This window comes from Chiroxiphia lanceolata, chromosome 2 (assembly GCF_009829145.1).
Source record: "Chiroxiphia lanceolata isolate bChiLan1 chromosome 2, bChiLan1.pri, whole genome shotgun sequence".
Taxonomy (NCBI): Eukaryota; Metazoa; Chordata; class Aves; order Passeriformes; family Pipridae; genus Chiroxiphia; species Chiroxiphia lanceolata.
In genome coordinates, this window is record NC_045638.1 from 75,304,348 (window position 1) to 75,331,687 (window position 27,340).

Below are 27,340 nucleotides of genomic sequence, written 5' to 3' on the forward strand. Positions count from 1 at the left end.
CACGTAGACTGCAGTGCTCAGGATTACACAGAAATCTTGGATTTTGAAAGATCAGTGTTTTTAATTTAAAATTACTGTTACTGTATGTGATGGAATAAACTGAACTGTTTGGGGATATTGTAACTTTTGGATCTTACATATGAATCTTAATTGAAGGACAAATTAAAGAGGGAAAGGTGACAAGAAGGGTGGATGGAAGAGGAGAAGGTTTTTATTATTTTAACTTCTTGCTGGCAGTTTAGCTTCCAGTGAACTAGTCATTGGAGTGAAATAAACATTCTGAGGAAAAGACAAATAATGCACAATCAAAACTGTCTCCCAAATTCTAGTTTTGATTGCCAACTAGCAATTTTAATAACTTTTATGATTTATGTCATTAAAATATAGGTATCTTTCAGTAAATTACAATTTGTGTAAGGTTTATGGGCATTATGCCTCCTGAAGAGGTCTTTAGAAATAATTTTTCTTTTCTAGAAAAAACTTAATAAAATAAACCACACTAGAAGGGAGTAAGGAATTCTGGTAAGAGGTACAGAAATGTCATACCTGTCATACCTGTTTTGACAGATATAAAGTCTGATAGAGACTCAAATTTGGTTTCCGTGTTAATGAAAACAAGTGAGAATCAACAGCACTGTGAATTACATTTTGCTCTAAATACTCAACCTAGATAAAGTGCTAATTAAACTACTGCGTGCAAGTTTATAGGGTAAGTGTTCTTTTTTTGCTAAGGCATTTTTTGGATGCCGTGTCTTGGCAGTACTGTGGTCACCATTCCTTAGCTGAAAGGTGAGTAAATAGTCCCGTACTAATTGAGAAGTGTATCTCGTGGCCACAAACACTTGTAAACTGTGTGATCTGTTATCTTAATATTTCATTGGTATCTTGCTTTTTGCTGTTCTAAAATATTCCATACTATATTTATTTCATACCATAATTTTTGGATAGCTTTGTTACCATGACTGTTGCATCATTTGGAGACAAGATTTTTAATTTTCTCTGGGGTGCTGCAATTGCAAACCCTGTTTCTCAGGAAAAAAAGTAATATTGCTTTGTCTATTAAAAAAGGTCAGTTTTATGACTATTTGTATTTTTACTTTTGGTGTGAGAAGGGATTTGCATCTGATACATTCTCTTGTATCAATTCTTAGGTTTCTTTTCAAAACATTTGGTTTCATGGTTTTGTAGAATGAATTTAGCAAAAAACTAATACATATAAAAAAACTGAGAAGAGTCATCTTGGCAGTTCTCTGTGTACTTACACTGCTGTATCAGTGGTGTTTAAGGTATAAGAACATTGTGCATGATACACCTCAAATACTAGAGAGACCTGGTTTCTAATACTTGTAAAAGGGGGAGAATCCATACTATATGAAATGTAAAATGTATACTTTGAAAACTGAATTCAGTATTTTTGTGTAGATCTGCTTTTTACAATTGACATTAAAATGAGTTGGAATTGTGAGGAAATAAAATTTTTCATGCTTGTATCTAAAGCAATTAGCAAGTATAATTCTGTATTTGCCATCATAGCAATTTTTCTAAAAGCAAATTACTCAGATAAATCGGAGGATTGTTTGCATTAATGAGTTCTGAAGTATTATATAAGAATCCTGCAACAGAAGTAATTTGGAAAGCTTTCTTCTGAGTTGTGTAAACAGTGCTTTTACAATAGGACATTTTTTTGGTGTTTTTTTTGTTTGGGGTTTTTTGTTTGGTTGGTTGGTTGGTGTTTTTTTTCCTGACCTTCTCAAAGATTACCGTACACTTTCCTCCATGTTCTTTGTCTTATGGCTTTCTTTTCCCCCTATATTGCATATCATCCGTTTTTCTTGTTCTCTTCCAATTTAAGTTGTTTTCCCAGGTACCAGGTGACTTCAGAGGTTCTTAATCGCCACATATTTCTCTATTAAGAGTGTAAGCCCTGCTCTCTTGCTGCTCAGTTTTAACTCCCTCTTATGGGTAGTTATGGGTGGCTTTTGGGAAGGGACTGAAGCAGCTACTACTCAACTGAAGAAAGGGCAGTCATATAGTGAGGAAAAGAAGCTCTGAGAAGGTAACACTCTCATTTGTTGAGTTCTGCAAAGGGCTTGATTATCCAAAAGTGAAGCTCTCAGGTGGGCTGTAGTTACCAGCCAGTACTGGTTCAGCTACTCTATCAAACTGCCTGCTGGTACTCTTTTCTCTGTCATCTTTTGGGCAAAACCCATGGACTAGTTGACCTAACTTACTTGCAATAACATGTTTATGCTCACATAGTAAAGAATTGTCTAGGGCATGATTTGTGTGTGATAGGACTAAATTTTTGTTATCATCTGGACTCCTGCAAATACAAGTTGCTAGTATGTCGAGCGTTTAATGACATTAGTGATACATACTATCAGTTAACATTTGAAATTGGGTATTTTCTCTGACAGAAAATTTGTGAATTCTGTGTTTAACAGTACAGAAGAGTTTTCCTGTGCTGAAAATTCAAGGAACCATGATAAGTTATGAACATGCAACAGTAGGAATAATAATAATTCTTGCAGGCACATTGATAAACTAATGGGCAGCAGAGATCATAAGGCACATTTATGGATCTTGATTCTGTTGCTGAAATACTTTTTATACTGTACTAATTCAACACCAAAGTTAAAGCTACAAAAATGACAAATAATTCATGGGTTTTGTTACAAATGTTAGACTAGACTAAAAAAAAAGTAAAAATTGCAAGTTCTACCTATCTTACTGTACTTGTGGTTAACTGAAGACTGGTAACATTTCAGACTGAGAAAAAAACTGGTTTATTGCTGGAAGGTAATGTGCTTTTTGAGGAAAGTGTACATTAAAGCTTTACAGAGCAAGCTAGTGCAGCTTTATAGCTCGGTACTTAACATCCTTAGCTAGCCAGTGTTGTGCTTGGCCCTGCCTTATATGGCACTTGTCATATTAAAAAAAGACCAAACACTAAGCAACTTGCAGTTGAACCTGACATGAATCAAGTAAGTTATGTGCACTAATGCAAAATCTGATACTTTGCCTTGTAGCTAAAGAGTATCTCACAACTGTTTGTGGCATGTCCTGTCGCGTGTGCACATATGCCTGTATGCGTGCACACACAGTCTAACGAATGTAAATTGATAGCCATGGTGGTTTTCTGTCAGTTTGGGCTAGGGATTGACATTAGGGATGATGTACCACTTTCCTTTTTGCTTCCTGATGTCAGGGCTGAGGTGTACAAGCAGACTAATATCAACAAAGTTGTATCTGATTTTGTGACATTGCTATCATTTTATAGTTTGATTGATCCTAGTGGGGGTGCTGATTTTACTTAAAATGCCAATGGATGTTACTGTGAAAGGTCTGTCAAAGTAGCTGCATGCTCTGTTACAAATTTTTAACATGGATTCTAGGGTCAAATGAAGAGATCCTCCTTAGTGTTCCATCAATGGCCTTTCGTAGCTGGACCTTAATATCTGCATCTATCTCTTAGTTACCAGGCCTTATTTTTCCTCTCCACACTAAGTCACATTCTTTTGAAAATAGTGTGTAATCTTCTTATGTTAAGTACATTTTCTAAGTTAATATGAGTTACTAGAATCAAAGTTGTTGACTTGAGAGCTTTTTGTCATGTATCTTATGGCAATTTCCCATAACAGGATATTTTTGCAAAATTATTGATTCTGTTCTGTCAAACAATGATGTCTGCCACTTGAAGGGTGTGGAGATAGAAGACTCACGTTTGGCATCCCAGATATGATTGACCAAAGCGGAGTTTTGTGAACCTGTAAAAATCCTGTGAATGTATTTTGGTTTTATTAATATTTCCATGTAAAAGTTGATTATAAACTGATTAGTTGCCTAGTATATGGATTTGTTTTCAAAGTGCATCTGTACTTACGCTCTTAAATCGTAAGTGGAATGATGTTCAAAATGAGGTAAATTGTTTTGCATATGCTTATTCTTAGCACACGTGTGTTCACTCAAGCGGAATACGTTACCATTCTTGTAAAAAATTAAGGAGAAAATTTTCAATTAAGGAGAAAATTTTTAATTAAGGAGAAGAGTTTCTTTAGCTTTTGTTTCAGTCTGTGAATTTGTTTCTATTTAATCCTTTTGATGTAATGAGTAATACTGCAATCCTTGAAATTATCTCTGATAGTGTAATTTGTTTTCCTTTAAGTGATAATTTTTTGCCACCCTGGGTACTGTCCTTTGAGTATAGTTTCACAGCAGGCCGTGGTTCATGGTTAGCAATGTCAGAACTCTTTTGCTGTTGGGTGACTGAGCATCAATTGAATCTGGATCACTTTACTTGTCTGTTTAGTATAAATACATGTTATAGTTTCTGCTAATATACTACAGTTTTATGCTGGTTTCAAAAGCATGGTCAGTATCTGAACTAGCATATCAATAGCATAATATCATTTATCAGAACATGTTCTGCCACCAGGTTAAGTCAAAACTATTGGAAAAAAGATGATCTGTCAGATGGAGTTTATATACCATAATATAACACATCTGAGCTTGGTTTCCAGTCAACACAAGCATTTTTGAATCATGAAGCCAGATTGACTATTATTGAACCACGGCCTTTAGGCAGTACTGTAATAAGACTTCTTTATTTACTGTTAAAATGTAAATATACTTCTTATTAGTGAAAAACACTGCGTGAAGATGGATTATTTAAAGTTGATCGCGTAACTGTTTGGGAACTTTAGACTGCTGCAGATGATAATTAAACTTGTGATATTTAATCTTTAACACACAAAAATGTACAGCATTGCTATATTGAACTTCCTAATCCATTTGATATTATAAAAACAAGAGAGTATAGTTAACTTCCTTCCTTGTACTATTTTTAATCAATGGAAACTTTTGAAAATTTTAACGTTTTTATTTTTATGGCGTAAATGGGAATGTTTTAAGTTCTAAGAATGATAGGTTGATCATGAAAACTATGTTTACTTTCAGAGAGAACAGGAAATGAGAATGGGTGATATGGGTCCTCGTGGAGCAATTAACATGGGAGGTAGGGATCTGAAGGAAAAAGGCTTCTGTAATGTAATTTTTTTTCTTTGGGACTGTACATGTTACTCAAGCACTATTAATCAGTGACAACTACAGGTAAAAAGGAGTAAGCAATATTAGGAAGTAAAAAATCCCACATATTTTGCTTCCAAACAGCTGTCCCTGCCCCCCCAAGGTGTATCTTTATTTTATTGCGTTGTCCATATATGGGAAAAAAATAGGATGTGCTAGTTAAGAAAAACAAAATTCAGGGAAAGATGATGCTTTGGAAATTATCTGATACAAAAGAGGAATTTTATGTTCAAAAAATATTTGGCATTCTTTTGGAGGGACTGTCTATTCAGAGAAGTTTATACTGTGATTGCATGCAGTGAAATGATGGAGCGGTCAAAATTGGCAAGTTCTTGATGAGATTAATGAATAATGTGGTTGGTGTTCTACTAATTTACTGCAAATTTGTATTTGCAAATATTCTCTGTTTGCTCTTGTGACTATAAATGTTGTCACTGCTAAGAACTGTTCCTGTGAAATCTAGAAAAGTATGATAATTAGTGCTTGCTCCATATATGCAGACCGAAACAGTTTGAGATCTTACTTACCCAGTATATCTGCTTTTAAACAAGACTGAAACTTAGAGTATTTCTTCAAAAACACCAGATCTTTCTAAACTGTATTAACTGTCAATATATATCTACCAGAAACTTCCTAGTGTTAATTTAAAATAAATTAAGATGGTAATTTAAGGAAAAGTAGTGGAACTATTTTTCTGTATTTTAAACTTGAAATTACATATAAAACTTAGTAAACATTGTTGCTTGACCTTTTTGAGTAATGAGAGTTTATAGACTAATGAATAGACTAACAAATCTGCTTGGTTTAGCTTTTAAAATACATTATTCACCATTTCCTTGCATTTATTAATTGAGACACATTTATAGCTGCGATGATGAAAAGCTTTAAAAATAATTCTAAAGGAAGACATTTTGAAGTTATCTATAAGTAATGAAATGAAGCATAAATTGTGACTAAATTTTTTATTTTATAGTTGTACTTTTGCGTATCCTTGCAGCATACTTGAAAACTTCATTTAACTAAGAGACTTTGTTGTGCAGATCCACAAGATACACTTTTTACATCCAGATTTTAAGTGTGTATTTACTGCAATTCTTGCCAGGTTTTAATGCTTAACAGTGATGTTCATGGTCTTGTTTTCTAGCTTTTAAACCTAATACTTTTAGAAATAAATTGTGTAGTTCCAAAAGAAGTTATAGTAACACTGAATAGCTATTTTAAAATAGCCATAGCAAGTAGTCTAGATTTTAGGTTAGCTGACTATAGAGATTTTGGGTTTTCTCCAGTATTTTAGCAACTCCACGAGTACAACCAAAATAATTTGACCCCGAAACCTTACAGTAGTCCTTTAAATAGTAGATCTTTAGTTACTGACCTTTGCATCCATTTTCAACATTGCTGTCAGAATTGTAACTTTATTTTTAACTGACCTTTGCCTGTGCCATTTGCAACATTTCATCATGTGGGACAGTAGAGAGCTGGAGTATCTTCACTAATGGAAACGTCTGCACTATATTAATAGAAGGCAGAGTACCTCTGTGACAGATTTAATAAGTGTTGGGCTGACTTGTGCGGAACTGCTCCTTTTTGTAGTTTTCAGTGAGAAGTTCTGGGAGAATCTGTATGCCTCATCATAGCACTTAGCTGGATCTGTAATGCTAAGTACAGCTTATAAACTTCAATAAGGAAAAAAGGAACTTTTTTTGGGAACTATCTCTGCATTGATGAGGATTATTGACTGGCGTGTTGCCAACTGTGGCAGACTTTGGTATGTGCAGTTCAGACATTTATAGTGTACTTTTTCAGCCCTCCACTTTGCAGAAAAAGACTTTTTTTTTAGTGTCTGTGCATTGTTGCATGAACACTGGTGATGGCTTTCCATCTGTTACTAAACCTGGTCCTGTAAATTAAGTGCTAACATCAGTCTCCCACCAAAAAGAACGGGCAATCAAGTCGTTAGGTTTTAGCGTCTTTTGGGCGACCTCTGAGTTAAAGCTAAAATACTGTAGTGGCCTCTTGCTGAAAGTGTGCAGGGCCCCACTCTCTCCTTGTATTGCACTGTGTAATTTTCCTCCTGTTAAAGCTGACTCTGCCTGAAACAGGATTAATATTACAGGTGTCATAGTATAAATTGCTATATGTCACCCTAGAAGCACTGTGGGTGCATTTGTATGATATCGAGCATAAGAACTTTGTTGCAATTGACAGCGAAGTAATGCTACCTGTGTGTGGCCAGCTGGCTCAGTTTAATTAGCCTGAAAAGCCAATTAGAAGTAATTTAGCATTTAGGTAATGGCGTTACTGCCCACACTGATCGCTGCCAACGTGATAGTCCTGTAGAGTAGGAAGAGCGTCTGAAAAAAAAGGGTTCCTTCTTATATTGGCAGTTTAGACTTCTCCTTTTCCTTCTCTACTTAGCCACGGAATAGATGATACTAAAAGACAATTTAGGGGTAGTTCTATTGAATTGTAGCATGATCTTCTACCCACTTCCTGAACTAATCATGTGTGGGTAGGTAAGAAGCATCCAGCTTGAACGTATCTTTGTTTTGAGTTAGTGTCATAGGGAGAGGTCTGGGAATTTCTCGTTACTATGCTCAAAAGAGTTCTGCTTTTCAAAATTACAGGATTTTTATCTTTTCTGGTAAACTTGTTTAGCACTTTACAGGTGCTGCTGTGTTGCATGGATTGTTTTTGCTAAACAGTTTGCAGTTGACATAATGATCAAACCCAGCTCTTCAGTTTCAGCAGCAATATCTTGGATGCCGTGGTTTCACTGACTGTTTTGATATGTGTAATCAAGGCAGGTTATACAGATGTAATTTTGCATACCTACAAATAGTCATGGTACTCTGTACTGAATGACCTGCTTACAGTGATGTACATTTATATATTCGTTACTGAAGAAGTACAGTTGTGATGAGAAGTGAGAGGGTTTATTTTTAAAATAACAAGCTTATTGGTCTAGCAGCATATCCGACTTCTTCGTATTCTTATGGTGTATACTTTTAAGTGTAGGCTAGGTTCCGAAGGTATTTTCATTGAAAAGAATGGATTATTTGGGGGTGGAGAAGGAGAACGCATCATCACCAGTCTTGATGATGTTTCATAATGGCAGATGTGAGCTATATAATCAGACTTTTTTCTTTCTTACAACAACAGGAGAAAATGTTATGAAGGCATTTTTTACCTACATGTTGAGTATGTTAATGGCAGAGTGGTGTGTCCTAGTGCAATATTATAGCTAAATGATCTCCTCAAAATATGTTTGCAAGCTTTTTTCTACCTCTTACTTTGAATCAGAATTTTGGAGGAGACTGTTCTACCACTTTCAGTTCTAGCAAAACTTCCTGTAGTTTTCTGGTATTTTTTCCATAATAAATTACAGCTAAATGCAAGATTTTATTTATGCTGTATTACCAATAATTTATTGTGAAGCTGAGTACCATCTCTGGTATTGCTTTTACTGTGCACTATATACAATTAACATAATATTGATAGAAGAGTACTTGCGAATGTACATTTCATGTGTTATGATCCCTAAAGAGCCAAGTTGCCTTATAGCTGGCAATATCTGTAAAATGACCAGAGATTTTTGCTAATTCATGGTGTGTATACTACATATATATGCTGTATGAATGCTTCAGTTCCTACACAGAAACTGTACACCTGTAAAGCTATAAAGGTTGGGATTTTCAAACACATGAGGCAAATTATGTAATGCAAAATACTAGGGATTATTGAGAATCTGTTTAAAAGCAGATGATTGAGATAAATGTACAGTCTCAAAGAATATATTTTTTTTTTATTTCAAGTATTTGAAGTCTTGTAAATTTGGCTTTTTAAATATTGTAAATTGTTTGTTTGTTCTTGTAAAATTAAGATAGGACAGCTCTAAGTATAGATTGTTTTGCATAGATGCGTTTAGCCCAGCACCTGCTGGTAACCAAGGCCCTCCTCCAATGATGGGTATGAATATGAACAACAGAGGAACTTTACCTGGCCCTGCAATGGGTCCTGGTCCTTCCATGGGACCAGAAGGAGCTGCAAATATGGGAACACCAATGATGCCAGATAATGGAACAGTGGTAATGTATCACAAATTTAATTACTTTGAATAGCTGTCATGTCTCATGGCCCATTTTTGTTACCAAAGGTATTTTCACGCTGAATAAGAAAGTTATAGATTTTGAATCTGTTAAAAGTAATTGATAAAACTTGTTCATACAAATAATGTTCAGCACAGAAGGGCAATATTTTTTTGACATTACTATGAAAATCCTAATTCCCTTAGGAATGGTAATCTGTAAATTTAGACTTTTGCTGTTCTTTTCTTTTGTACAACTAAATTCTGTGAATTAGCTTGTCAGAGGTTTTGAACAGCTAAATGTTGGAAGCTATGTAGTGTGAAGATATCTTTGTGTAAACTATTTAATTTTTTTAAGCAACTTTAGTGTTCTATTTCTTTTCTAACACTGTAAAATGCATGAGAACTGTGACAGTAATTACGCCACTTAGAAAATCAGTATGCCAACAGCTGTTGGGCATAACTCTCATATCAATACAGGAAAACTAGTATTGCCGAATTGCCATGGGTGGTAGGGAATATCTTGTATACATCTGGAATTTTTAATCAGAAGCAATAGGCCATTGGGATGCAGTTAAAGCCATTTTTGCTTTGTTCTCATTGCCAGACGGTTACTTTTCCTAGCTGTAATGTCTTATGTAGAGAAACAACTATATCATTTTAAAATCTGATTTTTACATATTTTTTCAATACTATTCTGTTAATAGATATTTGGGTTACTGGTGGTATGATATAAAGTGATTTTGTTATAGTTTTATTGGAACACGGAAGCATTTTGTAGCTGCATCTTTTTATATATGCCTTCTCAACAATATCTGTCTGTGACTGAGCAATCTGTATAATGAAGTCTGAACAAAAAATTTTGTTCCTTAGAGGAAAAATGAGATTTTGATTTTGCACTAAATATATGATGAGTCTGGTCTTTACAAATTAAAAAGTAGAGGATCTCACTTCATGTTGTAGGAGCCAGCTCATTTTATCGGTTGTATAATTTCTCATGAAGTAGGGAAGATGCTATTCACAAAATACTGGTTTGGAGATGCTTTTACTGTAGACCACTGTGTTATTGGTCACCTCTAGAACATTCTCTTGTGATTATACAGACACTGAAAAAGAGGCGTATGGAAAAGAACACGGTATCGTAAATCATGGTATCTAACTTAAACTGTTGTTTTTCTACAAAAAGTCATTCCAGGTATGAAAATGTAGGGAATGTACTGACACTTCAAAATGCATGTTTTAAAAAATGTTTCTTTACTTCCATTTTCTTCTGCATGCTTCTGAAGGACAAATTAGGTTTTGTTTTTTGCTTCATTTTGGACTTTGAGGGTTTTTAATTTGGAGGGCAGGCCCCTACAGAAAGGCGTAACCTTATTGTATTGTTGCTGTTGGAAAGACACTTTAAAGATCCTGTGAGAGGTCTCTACTAAAACACTGTAACAGTTAATTTCCAGTGAGGGATATGGAGACCATGCTTTATAGACCAGAAATAAAAATTTAATTTTTTAAATTGAATGTTTTTCTGAAGTCTTAAGAGGAAAGTTGTAGTAATCTTCTTTTTGTTTCGCTGCAGTCTTATGAACCACAAATTGTCTTTGAACATAACATTTTTAAAGTAGCTTCCCCCATGTACTTTATTGGAGGTTGTTAATTACTGAAGTTTTCTCATTAGCTGGAGAGAGGTTTCCTTATTGGAAAGAGGACTTAACTTTTTGGCCAAAAGTCAAACGGTAAAAATGATCAGGAGTACATGATAAGTTATTTGTTGAAATTCGTATCCATTACTGACAAGCTGGCGTGAGTTAAAGGTAATTTTTAAACAGATTTATCCAGTGCTGCAGATTTAAAGGTTCTTTGGCTCAGTAGTAGTTCTTTATGCAGCTCTTGAAGTAACGTTTCTCTTATTCAAACATATATATACAACCATGATCTAAGTTGCATATATTTTTATCTTTATAGATTTAATGCTGTTTTTTAGCAAAATATATGTGAACTAGCAGACTTGAGAACTACAGAGCTCTACTGCTTTTTCTGGAGTTAGGCTTTCAGAAGAATTCTTTTCTGATTCAAGCATACAAATAAAGTGCTGGTCTTGAATGTCCTTGTCGAACTCTGAATACCTGGGCAGTTAATGTAGATCTCTATGCAGAAGGAATTTCTTCTGAAAGCATAACTGTCCTCAGCAGGTGAATGATGAGTTATTTCCAGATCTGATTGTACCATGTATCCGTGCTTTTAGTGGTTTATGTTATGTTGAGTTTAAATTTCACTATGTGGGGTTCTATTTTTAAACACTTAGATAAATACTGAACTGTAAGTGCTCAGATGCACGTTTTCTGTTTTAGGTCTTAATTGCTAAGCAAATAAATTTGTGTAAGCATATATACCTTTATTAATATTAGGCGCAGAGCTAAGGAAAATAAATGTGGAATATTAACTGGATTTTTATCCTAGATTGATATTTCAGAATAAGCTTTAGATACATATGAAGTTTTTTTAAACTAAGCGTAGTCCAGTTATGCATTTTGTGACTAATGTAATTTTATTTGGATAGGGTTTTAAAAGTCTTAACTAAAGATTTCTAAAGTGCCGTGTAAAAGACTTGAGTCCAGGTAGCATGGACTTGAAGTATCCACAGATATATGGATATAGAAGTCTTCACGTTATATTGCTATTAAAAGAATAAATGTGCTCTATCTGGAAATAAAAAAGCTGATCCTCCCCAGCCCCCAGTTTGACAATGTTTCTGTGTCTAATATTTTTAACGGAGAAGCATTGTAGTTGGTATTTAAGGCCAGAATAGTGCTCAGGTATAAAACTGTTTGCTGTCTCCTCTATTACATAGAGAATATATATTGCTATAGATGTGCTTGTAAAGATGAAGTTACTTTTAGCACCAGAGTTGATCTTAAGTATTGCTTTTAATTTTTAATTTACTTTACAAAGTTGGAGCATAACATTAGCACTCTTTAATTTCCAGCTCTTTTCCCATAATAACTAATTGAATTGCTCCTTTCTTCCTTCTATGTGTGATCCTGATTCTGCTGGACTATCTGCTGAACTCCATGGCAACATCACTTGTGGTTTTTGTTGTAACTCATATTTGGCATGTTCCAAATGGACTTGTATTAGCATAATGAGAGATTCCCTCAAGGAGGTCCATCCCAGATGGGTTCACCTCTGGTTAGTAGGACGGGCTCTGAAACTCCTCAGCCGCCAATGAGTGGTGTAGGTGCCGTCAGTGGTGGACCTGGTGGCTTTGGTAGAGGAAACCCGGGGGGCAACTTTGAAGGACCTAACAAGCGTCGCAGATACTAAATCTGAATTCATTCCTTACTGTTTTAGAAATTCCAGTAAAACTATACAGTATATGCCTTTATAATTTTAGCTGTTATCTGGAAACGGTTCTATTGTTATTGTAGTCTTTAAAACAGTTTCTTTTGTAAAACCTTTTTTTGTATTCAGTCATAGGCTTTGTAGTATAGAGCAGAAATGATGCGGATCATTATGTAAGGCAATGTGTTTGTGACTAGCAAAATACAATGTGTGACTATGCTGTAAAACGTGCAGTTATCTGATAACAATAAAAAAATCACTGGAAAGTATTCTGAGAATGTTATTACTAATACTGAGTGAGAATAATTTTATGCTTAATTATAAGTGGCATCATTTTCATTCTTACGTAGTTCCTACTATGTGTCAAAAAAGTTCCATTCTTAATAGTGAATCTGTTTAGCTAAACTGCGTGGTGCAGTACATACTATGAAAAACTTATAACACAGCTGCTTTTGTTTTCACTTTGGAAGAGCATAAAATTTTATACAAAGTGTTCTCAAGGCTACTGTGTCCTTGCATCTCAGTGCACCATTGCAAACTTAGTCACAATAGGCTTATCAACAGAGTATATCTGTTAAACAAGTTTTTAGAAAATTTAACCTGGGAAAGAAAAAACTTTGGAAGAGAATCTGTATGTATGCTTTACTTATAACAAATGAATGAATTTGCCTAAACCATACTTACACAGAAGAAAATTTGTTGTGACACCTGTGTTCTGGTGATGGTTAAAGTATCTTGCCATTGTGAGGAAGGAGACATTTCTGCAAGCTGGTTTAAAGCCTTGCACTGTGTAGTGCATCATTATTAAAAAGTATACATTTTCCCCAGAAGTTGTTTTGAATAGAAACACATCTGTTATCAATGTGTAACTATTTAATAAGGAAGCAAATATATGTTTTCTAGCGAAAATAAGTGTTTGTTTATAGTTGAGTAATATGCATTTAGAAGGATTGCACTAGTATTCTTCATAAAGGTTTTACAGAATGACGAATTTGAAAAATACCCAACTCAGGATAGACTTGCTGATTGAGTTATAAGATAAAACTGATGGTAAAGCTATTAGGAAGCTTATTGTGATTCTGATTTTGTCAGTCATGGAAGATGATGGAAAAGACCTATTGGTTCTATTCCTGTAATGGCAAATAAGTAGGGATCTAAGAACTGTTTTTATCAGTTCGCTCACATTTTCAGAGATAGAAATGACTTAATTTTATCTGCATGAATACTGATACTAAATTGATTAAAAACTGATTTGAGATAACCTGGTGCCCTAATTATATCAAAACGGTATATACACAGCTGAACATGGAATGCACATAGCAGAGAGGGCATGTATGTGTTATTTGTTAATGTAGCAGTGATAGTCTTGGTGGCTTTAATATTGAGCAAATGGGTAACAAGAAAATTGCAGCATTGCTGGAATTTTGGAATTACCCTGTTACTTAAATTGCCAGTGTAATAGGACTTAAGATAGCTATCGTTTTCATAGAATGCAGGAGCTATGTGTAGGTCCTCCCTTGTGATATCTGTAACTGATAAGTGTTTTGCTCTAGACTGTCTTTAGTGTTACCATTTTTTACTTGATTTGAGATACATGCTACACTTCATAGTTTGTAATACAACAGCAAATTATGCTCAGAGTGTGAAATACTCTTTCCCCTAATTGATCTATGTATCACATTATGACAGTCATTCTTAAAATAAACCACAATCAAAACTACAACTGGTTTTGCTTAGCAAGCTAGTCCTAAAACTCAACTTTTGGAAAATTTCTGTTTTTTCACTAGTGTAAACCAGTGTTTGCATGTAGCAACTACTTAAGCTCTCTGCTTTGGTATCCTGCATTCAGTTGAAAATGCAGTTTACATTGATGTCAAGCAAGGTTTCTAAATATGAGGTTACTTTTTTCTCATCTTTCTGGCCATGTCCATGACATTTTTTAGGGGATTGAGAAAGCATTGGTGTGAATTGGTAGTTCTAAACTGTAAAGCTGTACAAGGAACATGTTTTAAATATAACTTGACTAGATTCAAGAGATTTGTTCTTTTTTTTTTTTTTTTTAATGCAAAAGACTGTGTCATTCAGGCCTTTTAGCTAACTTCTGTGTATTTGTTTATAATATATAACTTCTTCCTTGTAGTGTCTTGAGTATGTTTCAGAAAGACATTAAACATACCAAATCTGCAAAAGTGGTTCATTCTTTCCTTGCAGCTTCATGCTATTTTAAATGCATGTTTATTGCACTGCATTTTTGCTAGCAAGTGGAGGTATCTATGTGTTTGAAAGTTACTGTACATTTTAATTAATATTAATGATTCCAGAGTTGTGAGCTACCCTTCCTGTAAACCTCTGCATGGTAGCAGTGAATTTGTCATCTGTCCTTACTGCATGAAATCATCTAATCTCTTACGTATCCTTGAACCAAGTGCTAACAAATAAATACTGAAGTGTTGACTTTGGGCACACTAAAGATTTCATGAAGAATGCCTTTTGTAGCTGATGACACACTGCCAAATTCAGCTCTTAATAAAAGCTTTCTTAGGACTACCTGGCTGTGTTGATTGCACACAGCTCAACTCTAAAGGGAGGGCTTCTTGTTTTGCCGAATGTGCTAGTAACTGATTCTAGCTATACAATAAACACCTAATTTCCTTAAAAAAGGAATGGTCTCAGTTTGTTTCCTAAGCAGTGTTGTTTCTTGAAGGTTCTGCCTTTACACTGAAGTGATTGATTTTTCTTGCTCCTCATCTGGCTGATGGGTTTATAATTTTTTCTGTGTACACATGTGCTTAAGTTTTTGAGTACCTTTACTCTGTTTGAGTAGAAAGCACAGTGGAGTCCTGACTCTCTTTGCTGTATGCTGTGCTAAAACAAATAGGTTTGGAATGTATATGAAATTGACAACTACAACACACTTGCTTTTGTGACCTACTTACTGAGCTTTTACATTATTCCTGAAATTTCCGTCTAAACTCCTTAATTTTCATGTGAGATACAGTTTTAATACTGAAAAATAACAAAGCTTTATGATTCTATTTAAGTTAAAGAGAACATGCCGCTACCAGACTCTGGCTTGTCTAACTGCATTTGCATTTGTCACTTCAGTCATTTGAAAGGGAGCTATTGGGCACTTAAGAAATAAAAAAAATTCATTTTGGTTTCGAGTTACTATCTTTGTAGTTCTGTCCAGTGTACTCATTAGATAGAGCATGTTGATATCTTAGGAAACTTTGTGGTGATTCAAATATACTTTACTGTATTTATTTCCTAAGAAAAATACAAATTACTATGGATTACCTAGAAAGAAAATTCCTGTCCTTAAGTTGTTTCGTTTATTGTCCATTTATATTTTACCCGGTTGTACATAAAGACACTTATAAACTGGAGATTCTTACTGGAAAAGAAGGCAAGAAAGCTATGAACTAAATATTGCATTAATTTAATTCTAACCATAATCCATTAGGATTTTATAGCATGCCACCTTTGAGGAGCATTCTGACCTAAAATATCTTGTCATATTTTAAAATGTTATACCAAAATAATTTTCTCCCTTTTCCACTTTTGATGTCAGGTGTAGAATAATCTTTAGTTGCAAATTCTTTGAAAACGCAGTGACATGGATGAACTACACACTGCTAAACGGTCACAATCTGCCTTGAGATAACTTGGCTCAAAAATGCTGAAATAACCCTTCTAAAGGCAGATTCTCAAGTGAAAACTAAAACCCGTTAGGCCTTTTAAAGAGAAAAAAATGTGCTTGGAGGTAAGATGTTCAGCAGATGAGTGGTGTGCTCTGATGGCATGAAGTTAATTTTACTTAAGCATGTTGCAGAAACTAATTTTTTCATACTTTATATACATTTATAACAAGTTGGATCATAATTTTTCCCTTTGCAAGTCAAAATAAACTGTAATTGAACTATTTAAACGGCAAGGAAAGCTGGGTAGTGACTGGAGTCAGTTTACATTGAACAGCAAATGTGAAGGGATTATTCTAAATCCCATTCCCAAGACTTGAAGTGGTGCATATCCGTAGGTGGTTTTAAAGTCTGCATCCAGCATCTTTTGTTAGCTTGTGCTTGTGCCCAAGGCTGGGGGACTTTAGAGAGCACATACTTCAGATGAAATTTGTCTTCTCAGGAGCCCTGAAATTATTAATATTGGCACTGTGCTGTCATTCAGATGCAAAATTATCTTGGGATTTGGTGCTTTCTTTGGACTGTTAGCTCGCTTCTGTAGCACGAGGGAATATCCGTCCAAACTTCCCTGATTCAGGAACAGTAAGGAGGGGGGAGTGAGTGTGGTCTGTGGGAAATGGAGAGGCTGGACATTACTACTCCAGATGATTCCATTCAGTGCTAATTTAGTGGAAAATGTTGGACTGTGGTAACCCAAAAGCATTTGCTTTCTTAAAAATGTACGCATTGAACTGTGAGGATTTAGTAACAACAGGGTCAACTAAAAAGTAGAAATACCCAATGTCAGGTATAATTTTTCCCATTGAATTGGGGTTTTATTGCCTTTTTGGATATACTGTGAAATAGTCTTAGTAAGTAGTCTCACTAGTTTGGTGTTTTGTTAATAGTTTTGTGGTTTTCCCCATAAAGTATTTTTAAAAAATCATAGTTGTAACTATTTCAGGTGTGTCTTCACAGTACTCCATGGAATGCTGAAGTTTATAAAAATTAAGTTATCTATGTCTAAAATGTTACTTGTAGAATAGATAAAACAGAACATTTTCATGAAAACAGTACTTTTGATGATTTTAAATGCATGGAAACAAACCCTTAATTGTTCATTTTTAGTGGGATAGATTTAATAGGTCTTTTCCATCTTTAACTTCCTTAAAATACTATGGAAATTTATATAAGATTGTAATTTGGAGGTATTCTTATTAATGACCTCAGCCTGACTCCTAAAAGCAATAAGAGATGGGTCTCTTCAGAAAAGAGTTTGGAACAGCAACCGTTTTTCCCTAATTAAAGGAACTACTCAAACAAGTTTAAATTCAGAGATGAGCGTAGCATACTTGCAGGTAAAACCATTAGAAGAACCCCTGCTTTCATGTAATAATTATTATATACCCAAATCACATTAAAAGAAAAAACCTAATTTTGTAAATGCAAGTAAAAACTTAACTGATTTGTATGTGGTCCCTCGAGTAGAGAACAAAATGCTCATAATAAGAGGTGTGGGTTCAAAAAGAACTTGACTGTGTTACTACATACATGTGTTGATAAGGTTTTTCCATTTGTTTTGGTAAATGGTTTGTCTAGCGTTTCCATTGTTCCTAGTTTTACTAGTGTGCTTTTTTATCTCAATTTCTGTAGAGTAAAGCATAGCTGTATAATTTGATTGAATTTACATGCTAATTGTATGTGGGACATTAAGTGCTTGACTTGAAAGAATTGCAGTGAGAATAAAGATACTGTTCTTGCCTTTAAGTGAAAAAAACCTGTGTAGATCCTGGAACAGGAATAAGTGTGAAGGGTCCTGTATGTAAATTGAAAAAAAAAAAAATGGGAGAGAGGGAATAAAGTAATGTAATAAAATGGGAGAAGTGTGGTTCAATTTTATATCTACAGCAGATTCACAAAAGTAACTTGAAATCTTGTTCTACATGAAAACCACAAACCAACTAATTTTTAATGTGAAAGATGGAAATAGCAGGTACATTCATGCTTGGATTTTTTAAACTGAGTTTAGTGTTGTGGAGATGGCCAAGGACTAGCAGAAAAACTGAAATTAATTACTGTTCTAAAAATACTTACTATTTTTTGGGCGTACAGTGGGATCACTGCAGTTGGCTGTGTTTCTTCTATGTTGTTATGAAGTTGTTCTGTAGGGCTTGGTTTTGCGGCTGAATACAGCAACTGTATATACAGCATACACACATGATGTTGTCGTAAGTATGAAACAGCTGATTTTAAGATTGGTAGCCTCTCATCAAACCAGTGAAACTCCAGTCTTACATCTGTGTCAGACAGAGAAGCACCAAACAGAAGACCGTGGTAAAGAAAAATAAAATAGTACATATTCGTCAGTAATGATGGGATGGGACTAAGGTATTTTCATTAATTTTTTACCTTACAATCAATTTTTTATTTGTGTGACAGGGAATGTAATTTTATTATCAGTGAATATTTGAAAGAAAAAAATCCTTTCCTAAACAAAACACCTCTCCCAAAAAAAAAACCCAAACCCAAAAAATCTCGGTGCAAAACCCACCCCCGAGCAAAACAGGTCTTCCGTCTTTAAATGCTTAAACAGGGTGGAAGAGGAAATGTAATAAATGTAAAAATATGTAAAAACCACAAGGATTTGTTGTAATTCTTTTTGCATCTGTTTGCTCTTGATGTTCTAGGCATTTTAATGTGTTTCTTTTTTTAAAAAAGTTCTATTACTGTTCATTCTTAGCTCTAAAAGGATTTATTTTGCAGTGCTGTTACTAAGCATTAAGTATTTTTATCTAGTGTAAAATTGCATGAAAAACTGCTGCTGCATAAACCAGCTCCCACAGTACTGTAGAATGCAGTCTTTGAATTGCCAGCTGGAATTAGTCTCTCGAACTGCTTTCAAATGTTTTAAATATTTGTATGCTAATGGGAAATTGGAAATATTTTTGTGCATATTTAAAATAATTCAGTACATGCATTGCTGCAGATATGAATAGCCCTTTGCCCTCCTTGCTGCTCGGTCCTGCTTCTTGCCTGCCCTGTGTCCCCCTTGCATCCCTGTGCCCAGGCAGTGAGCAGAGTAAAGGAGACCCAGTGGGAGTTACAATTCTTCTCGTTTCATTGTGGAAGGAAAGAAGAGCAAGGAGCGGGCAGTAGAGCAGGACTCTTCATAACTGTGCAGAAATAGCTTAGTCTGTGCTGTAGACACGGAATGTAATTTTATATATGTTCTCATTAAGTGACTTTGGTAGGATCTTCAGTACTTCTAAGAAATATATATCTTAGAACAAATAGATAAGAAGTGTGTTGAGGACTTTAGATATATGAATAACATGGTTATGTTTTATATTCTGAGTGATAATTGGTCTAAGAAGGAAAGTGTTTGAAGTAATGAAGAAAAAAATGTGCACTAAAATGTTGAGCCAAATTTTTTGTGTGAGCTTGACCTGTCTGTTCACTTTCTGCAGTTGCCAAGAAGGTTACATGCAAGCCAGTAAAATATGGAAAATAGTGTTCTCCGTGATTTCTCCAGGAAAGATGCTATACACAGTTGCTTTAAAGAAGCAAGACTATTCACATGTACTTTTTCTTGGAAGAAAATATGTAAACTGCAATTAAAAAGATGGAAATACTGTCTTTTAAAATGCTAACGTTCTTCATTCTTTGACACAATAGCACTGTGTTGTTCCATATATTATGTTTCGCTTTTAAGGGAAAGAGCATGTGAAAGGTAAGCCACAGCTCCAGTTCTAATCAACTTCAAGTCAAAAGCCTTTTCCAGAAGGCACAGAAGGAAAACTGTAATAATGAAACAGTAGTTCATTTTCAGTTTTGTTCCAGTTTGGAACATTGTGATTGTAGAACTTCCAGCATTGTATCAGTAGCAGTTCCACATCTGACATTTTCAGAACCAGAGCCGTGCCAAATAATGTAAATAAAGTTTCTGCCTTAGTGTGTGAAGAGTGCGATTGCTGCATTTCAAAAACTGAATGTTTAGAATTTTTAAAGAAAATGTATGAAAGCATTGTCATATACTGAATTGCTGGTTTAAAAGTGAATATTATGTCAACTTGCCAGTTGGGATGGCTGTGCTTTTAGAACCATTTTTGGATATGTGTCAGGTTATCGTTGCCATGTTAGTCTTTGTGTAGTTTTTGTAATACCACTTCATGCAAGTTCACCATCATTCTTGCATCACAATTGTGTACAGTTTCATATTTTAGTTGCATTGATGAATGCAAGTGACTGTAGAATGGGGGTTCTAGAGCATTTGTTTTGTAATATGTAAGTTGTTTAGGGGAATTTTTCATTGCTAAGCTTTCTTTCTGTTTGGTGTTCACTCTGCATGTTTTGAGCAAAATACATTTTTTCTTTTGCATAGGGGGAAAAAGTAACAACTAATGGAAAAATATTTGTTAGGAGAGTAAATGGAAATCCTGTATCCCTCTTACAGCTTCTGAAATGGCAGCTGATTCAGGAGAATAAAATCACTTGGTATACTTCCTGCATCATTACTCTAGACTTTTTCCTGCTTAGGGCACACTTCAGTATTTATATTAAAGATAAAAAAATAAATCTGTTTAGTTTCCATCTGCTTTTAATCCCAAGTATGTGTACAAGACAGTAAATTAAGTCCAAATGTCTTGATGTTTGCTCTGAATAGTATTCTAGCGCCCCAAGTTGCATTAAACATGAAAAAAAAATCAGTTTGAGTTTCATAGTTTTTAAAAGGAAACTTTTTAACTAGTAAGTTAGAGTAAGCCAGTCCCCTGGGGCCCTGAGAAAGCACACATCTATGGAGAAATCATGCTCTTGTTTTGAGTTGCATTATGTTACTGAGCATGCATTTTTTATTCTTTGGGACTATTGTGTGAAACTGTGTTACAAAGATTTAATAAGAAATGTAATTTGTCTTATTTTATCCAGTTATAAGTATTAATTCATTACTAGCATCCTAAAAATAGAATTGGTAATTTAGCTACATATACTTTACTGCAGATGATGGCATGTAGTATATCAGAAACAGGGTGATTCAAGTGTTGGTAGTTACTAGTAGTATGTTGTGCTTTTAGGCCTAGTTGGATAAAAGCTGATCTTGAGCATACCAGTGTTTTGCCCAGAACCTTGAAACTACATTTGCATTTCTACTTTATTGCTGTTGTAGTCGTGGAAGTACTCGCAGGTTTCAAAGTGTACATCTAGATATTTGAGGGAGAAGGAGATAAATGATTGATTAATGTATGTTGCTTAATTCTTGAGGCATTGGCAACTGGTATTGCAGAATCTTCTTTGTATGATAATTTTTAAAAAAATCAAAATTTTTTAAACAGTCTTGTATATTCAAAACTGCCAGTGTGGAGGTGTATCATTAAAGAGGTGGAAAAACTGTATTTTACTTAAAGTCTCATTTGAGTTCTTGATCTTTCACTGATTAGACATTGAGGATATTGTGTCTCAACCCTAACCTTCTGTTATGATTATGGTGAGAATTCTGCAAACTTCTGCAAGGCTTTAAAAGGGGTGTGAGGATGTAAGGTGACATACTGACTATAGGATTGGGCCAGATCATTAGTCTTTGAAGCTTACTCTGGTTATCCTAACCCATTCCATTTAAGACGCTGTTTTCTATTGTGTATTCCAGGTTTTCTTCTGTTGCAAAAGCATTAAATTTTCTTTATGATGTGGAAGATATGAGCTGTATGAAGTTTTATTTGAGGATTCTAACACTGAACTTGATGGAAATGGGTTAAAGAAAAGCATCAGAAGTCAGATGCACAGTAAAACCAGTTCTTTGTATGATTTGGCAGGTTGTTACGTATTTCTCCATATGTGTTTTATAAATATATGAATATCCTTTATGTATTCTTCATCTGTTGTGTCGTTAAAAAGAATTTGTCTCTTCCTAAGGGGCAAAAAAAAAAGGACTTTGTTCTGGATTAATTAAATTTCAAAGTTTCTCTTTTGTGTAAATAAATACACAATAATTAACAGAATATATGAGAACTTAATAGTTATCCTTTCTAAACTCACAGGTATGTGGAAATACTAATATGGAAAAGTAAAAGTAGATAAGTGCTCTTCATAGATTTACAGATGGGGAGATAATATTGTGGAAAAACAGGAAGATGTGGTTTGACCTCATCTTTCAATTTGCTGCATCTCATAGAATTAAAAACCCCAAGTAATGACTCTTAGAAACTTCATCTAAAATTCTTAAATGTTGTTTCAGAGTTCTGCTATAAATAAAACTAGTTCAGTGTGAACATTCAAATAAAATGCGTTTTAATGGACGAAGTAAGTCTGAAAGCCTATGTTTCATTAAGACATGGAGAAGAGTTAACGTTATTGGGGAGTTGGCTATATTTTCTTATATTTTTAGTTTTTATCTACATAACCTTAAAGGAAAAGAGGTGAAACTACATTAGTGACATGCAGGGAAAGGTCTAAATATACAAGACAAAACTGTGCTGGGAAAGGGCTGCAGTACAAATATGTATAATTTATGTACCAATGCATCCAATAGAGGACTTCTATTTCAAGTTCAGAGAGATCCTGTGTGAAATCAGGTGCTGCCCAAATCTGGTCCTGCTCTTACTGCAAGAAAATGTCATCTTTGCCTTGGTTGTGACAAAACAAGAATAGGGTTATCAGGATTCAGGTTTATGAAGAACATAATTATCTTGCCATAGTGATAAATCTGAATGGTTGAAGAGTTAGCATCTTAGGTAGCTTGTCTGATTAGTGGGTGTGTGTACAGCTGCATGACAGTCACAGCCTTCCCACTACTTGGAATATGGTAGTGCCTTTGGTTGTTTCAGCAGTTGCTTCATGTGCCTCAGTTAATGAAGCTCCTTTATGGCTACAAGGATGCTTTTCAAAGTCTTCATCTTTTCTGCTAAGCAAATATCAGTTACACAGTGACAGCCACCACAGATGAGGGTTTGGAGTGGCATAGTCAGGAGGTGCTTAAATCAGCATTTAGCTCTTGCCATCTACGGTTGTCTTAGTTTACACCTTTTCAGTCATTGCAGTGCACTTCCAAATACTACTTTTCTTTAATTAGAAATGTGGTATTCTCAGTTAGGCATTGATCTGAGCAAGCTTGAGTAGAGACTTAAGAAATATCGTGGAAAATTTTAAAAAAATACAAACTGTTTATATTTTTACTGTCAGTGATACAAATTCCTTTAATAATTCAAGGTTTGGTACAGAAACTGAATTGTTGAATGACTGATTCCCTAATTTTGTAATAAAGATACGAAAACTTCATTCTCTCTCCATTTTCTAAGGACCGCCTTTAAACTGTGTGCATATCTGCTTTTATTTTAGCTTACATAGCTTGGTGTAAACTAGAATCACTCAAACTTTATGAATAAGCATATCCTGTCAGAGCATACCAAGTAGTTAGATGCTGATCAGATGCGAGATTTTGCAGAGCTCAGAATGAAAGTTGACCAAAATAAGTTGTTAAATAAGATGGAAATAAAGTTACAAGAAGGCAAGAACAAAGTTGAGCAGAATCTGGAAACAAACTGAGTTCTGAAGGTGGTCTGTGAGAAGTAGTGTGAAAGAATCTGATAACGGGTAGATATTCTGTTAACCTATCAAAGAAATGGATGCATCGGTGTGCAGAACTTCAGTTTGAAATGCGGACTGCTTTGGAGAAGCTGCTGCTTGCTTACGTGGAGTTTCTTTTTCAAGACATTGCAAATAATGTTTGTTGTGTGTTGGAATGGATGTTTGTTCATTATGTACATCAAAAGTCACAAACAGGTAACTGAAGTAAAAGCTTTTATGTTTTAGTCTGTATTTGTAACCGTTGTCTCATTAATGTGTTGATACTTACAAATTTGTCATCTGAAATAATTTTGATAACTTAGTTTAAAATTAATATTTTTAATGTAAGAATTATAGTATGAGCTTCCATCTTGAAATTTGAATGAACCATTCTGAAAAATAGTACCAAGAATCAATCTCTTTGATTAAAAATATTTAGTCTTGAATATGATGTCAACTGACTGCCTTTGCATGTGAGATGATAACAGAAGGAAATTACCTCTTTCTTACCATGTGGTCTTGGCTTAGTCCTGTGCAAAGGGGTTTCATCACTGAGGCCTTTGTACTCTGCTCTGAAGTGAAGAAAATGGTACCCAACTGGAGTGTCTTTTAAGGGGGGTATATGGCAGAAGGGTTAATAGTATTCTTAACACTCACTGAAATACCTGATCTATTATTCAAACTTGAAATTATTGCTAATACAGTGCTTTTCAGTCCTCTGTTACATGTTGGTAGGTGCTTCCTTTGCTCTGTGTATGAGACCTAAGGCTTAATGCTTTTTAAAAAATGTTTGATATTCACTTAGGAAGCTACTTCATTTTGGGTAGGAAGAATAACTATCTTGCAGGTAGTAGTGACTTCCACTAAAATAAGGAATGTGAAATGGTACTAGGAAGCTAGGATAAATCCTGCTTTAGTGCAGCATCAGCAATATGTCCAGGTGTAGTTGTGCAAGGAAAGGACAAAAAATTAAGTTCATGTCCCAGCTTGCCGGATGATGGAGCTTGTACAGTAATAGCAAGTAGAGAATCTTTGCTCTTCAGTTTTATGCAGTTGAGTTCCCCACTTACCCTGTTTTGAAAATTTTCACAGGTTCCTTGGTGGCATTATGCTCAACTTTTAGCCCTGGTCTGAATAGTAATCTGCTAGACTAGGCAAGTGCAGGCTTCGTTTGTTGCAAAGTCTAGTTATGTCATGTTGAAACAGATCTGTAAATGCTTTCTTCTCCCCAAGACAAATTTTTGTGAGAAATGGTTCTCTATTCAACATTGCTGTGTGGTTTTGTTTGTAAACAGGTAAGTCAGTGGGCCAGTATGTGATAGAACGTTTGCAGGATGCCCTGCAGTTTGTTATGGTTACTGCTGTTCCCTTGTCTTTGTCTTGAAATAAGATTCCATTTCCTGTATATTTCATATCTAATGTAACACTTTCTGTTTCCTACCAAATACAACTTTATTGTGGTGGAAGCTAGAAATTGGTGTTCTGCGCTTGTTATGAAGTAATCTGAGTTAGAAGTTGTCACCCATTACAGTTAGGACAAGAAAGATGTTATTTAATTCCCACAATGAAGTACCAAATCTTTTAGGTACAAACAGAAACACAGGGGGTTCCTTCTGAGCATCAGGAAACACATCTTTACTGCCAGGGTGACGGAGCACTGGCACAGGCTGCCCAGAGAGGTTGTGGAGTCCCCACTCTTGGAGACATGGTTCTGGGCGTTGGTTCTAGGTGGCCTTGCATGAGCCAAGGATTTAGATCAGAGGATCTCTAGAGGTCCCAGCTTTAACCCTTCTGTGATTCTGTCATCTAAATAAAGTTTTGACTTTATTAAACTTTATGCAGTAAACCTTATTATATGCTTAGGTATTTGAATGCTTCCTTACTAGGGTTAATTTCAATATAGATGTATGTATTGAGTAGTGTTGTTAAATTTCACATTTTCAAATGAAGCGCATCAAAGATGAAAGCTCTTTGAGTAAATCTTGAGTTGTTGATAATAAGGTCTGTGTGACCACGTCTCGCCCTACCCTTCCCCCAGCACAGTCTTATGGCTTCAGAGATTTTAGCCCCACAAAGATAATCAGTTCTGCTGTCATTATTTTGGAAGAGGAGGTTAGGACACTGGCCTAACTTGGCACCTTCTGCAAAACTGACAGGTAAGGAACCCTACAGGAGGGAATGGGGAGCATTGTGTGAAATTGTGCCAAGCAGCATTGCTAACACTTCAGAGGCTGTGTATCAGTATGTTTTACAATTTCTGAGGAATAGTGATCTTTTAAATTAGAGAAAATTGGATTATACACAGTCTAGGAAGTTTCCTGTGAAACTAGATTCCTCCTTAGTTTTTGGAAGATGCAAAATGTCCTCAAACTAGTGAGGTCATCACATCTCAACTATATCTAAGTATTTTTCTATAATACAAATATATGCTGGTTTTTTGTAGTCTTAAAACTGTAAAATCTGAGAAAACTATATCAGACTTTGCCTATACTAATTTTTGCTACTTTAAAAAAAAATAATTTTGAAATTAAATTGATATTAATAGAACCATGCATATTTAAATGTCTCTAAAATCTTAGTGGTTCTCTTATCTCAGATTGCATAGTTGTAAACTTGTTTGCACAGTGTGTGGCACAATGGTATCCTGACTTCTGTTAAAGTAATAGACCTATACTGGTACTACTTAATTCGTTGCTAGCTGTGCTGGCTTAACTTGTTTACAAGCAGACTTTTCTAAATTTGTTTGAAATTCTATAAGTTTCTGTGATAGGTGACCTCAAAGTTTACAGAAGTTGGCAAAACAAGCTCATGAAATTTTAACTGTAGCTTCCAATGCCGAGTGATGCAGCAGTTTCAGATGCTTTTGATCTGAGTTTCTTGAGTTTTCTTTGTTCGTGAAGTCGCATCTATACATCATTATTTTTAGGTGAAAGATGATGAGGGTTAAGGGTTAATCCCTTGCTGCTTCAACAATTTTGTACTTTTTAGCTGTTTGTGACAATGTAAAGCATCGCAAAATGCTCAGAACTTCACATCCATGTAACAGGGCATGTGAGTACTGAATGGAGAAATTTATACCGTTCCTTGGAAGTTTTTCCAGACTGCTCAGCATGAACGCGGTCATTGAAAGTAGAAATCTGAACATTTGAAGATATTTCTGCTGTATTAATAACAACATAGGCAGAATGGATAATTATGAAAATCAGTGATTAGCCAGCTATTCTGGTGCTGAAGTTTCCTCGATAAGGGAATGTCAGCAGTATAGAGGAGGGGGCCATTTTAAAAAATACAGGATCGAGTTGCTGTTTTATATAGGATTGTCTTAGTGACTTTGACTACAGCTTGGCAGTGCACAAGATTTTGCAAAAAATATAATGTATACATTTATATATATAACACTTAAATTGTAGTGTGTGATAGAAGCCTGAGTGATGTTACGAAGTTAGGCTTCGTTCCCTTCTGCTGATCAACCCCAAACTTCTTAGAAATCATGAGGAATCTTTTTTACAAAAAAAAAGAGATCCTCCTTTTGTTTTAAATGCATGGCATCTAGGAACGTAATGACTTGTAAATGAACAATTTTTATTAATTTTACAAA

General features: G+C 35.0%; 1 protein-coding gene across 9 annotated transcripts in view; it reads left to right on the top strand.

The window, feature by feature from the left end:
• PSPC1 (paraspeckle component 1) overlaps positions 1 to 27,340 on the top strand; it is a 61,754-nt gene that overhangs the window by 25,041 nt on the left and 9,373 nt on the right. For 2 of the 9 annotated variants that reach the window (XR_004355068.1, XR_004355067.1), the window contains exons 7-8: positions 4,957 to 5,014; positions 9,004 to 9,173. The exons of 3 other annotated variants lie outside the window; for them this stretch is intronic. Coding sequence is in view for 4 of the 6 variants with exons in the window: in XM_032678043.1 (XP_032533934.1) it covers positions 4,957 to 5,014; positions 9,004 to 9,173; positions 12,305 to 12,490 (414 nt within the window). In the remaining 2 variants the exon portion in view is untranslated. 4 more of the 9 variants (XM_032678045.1, XM_032678046.1, XM_032678043.1 and 1 more) reach the window with 4 other exon arrangements.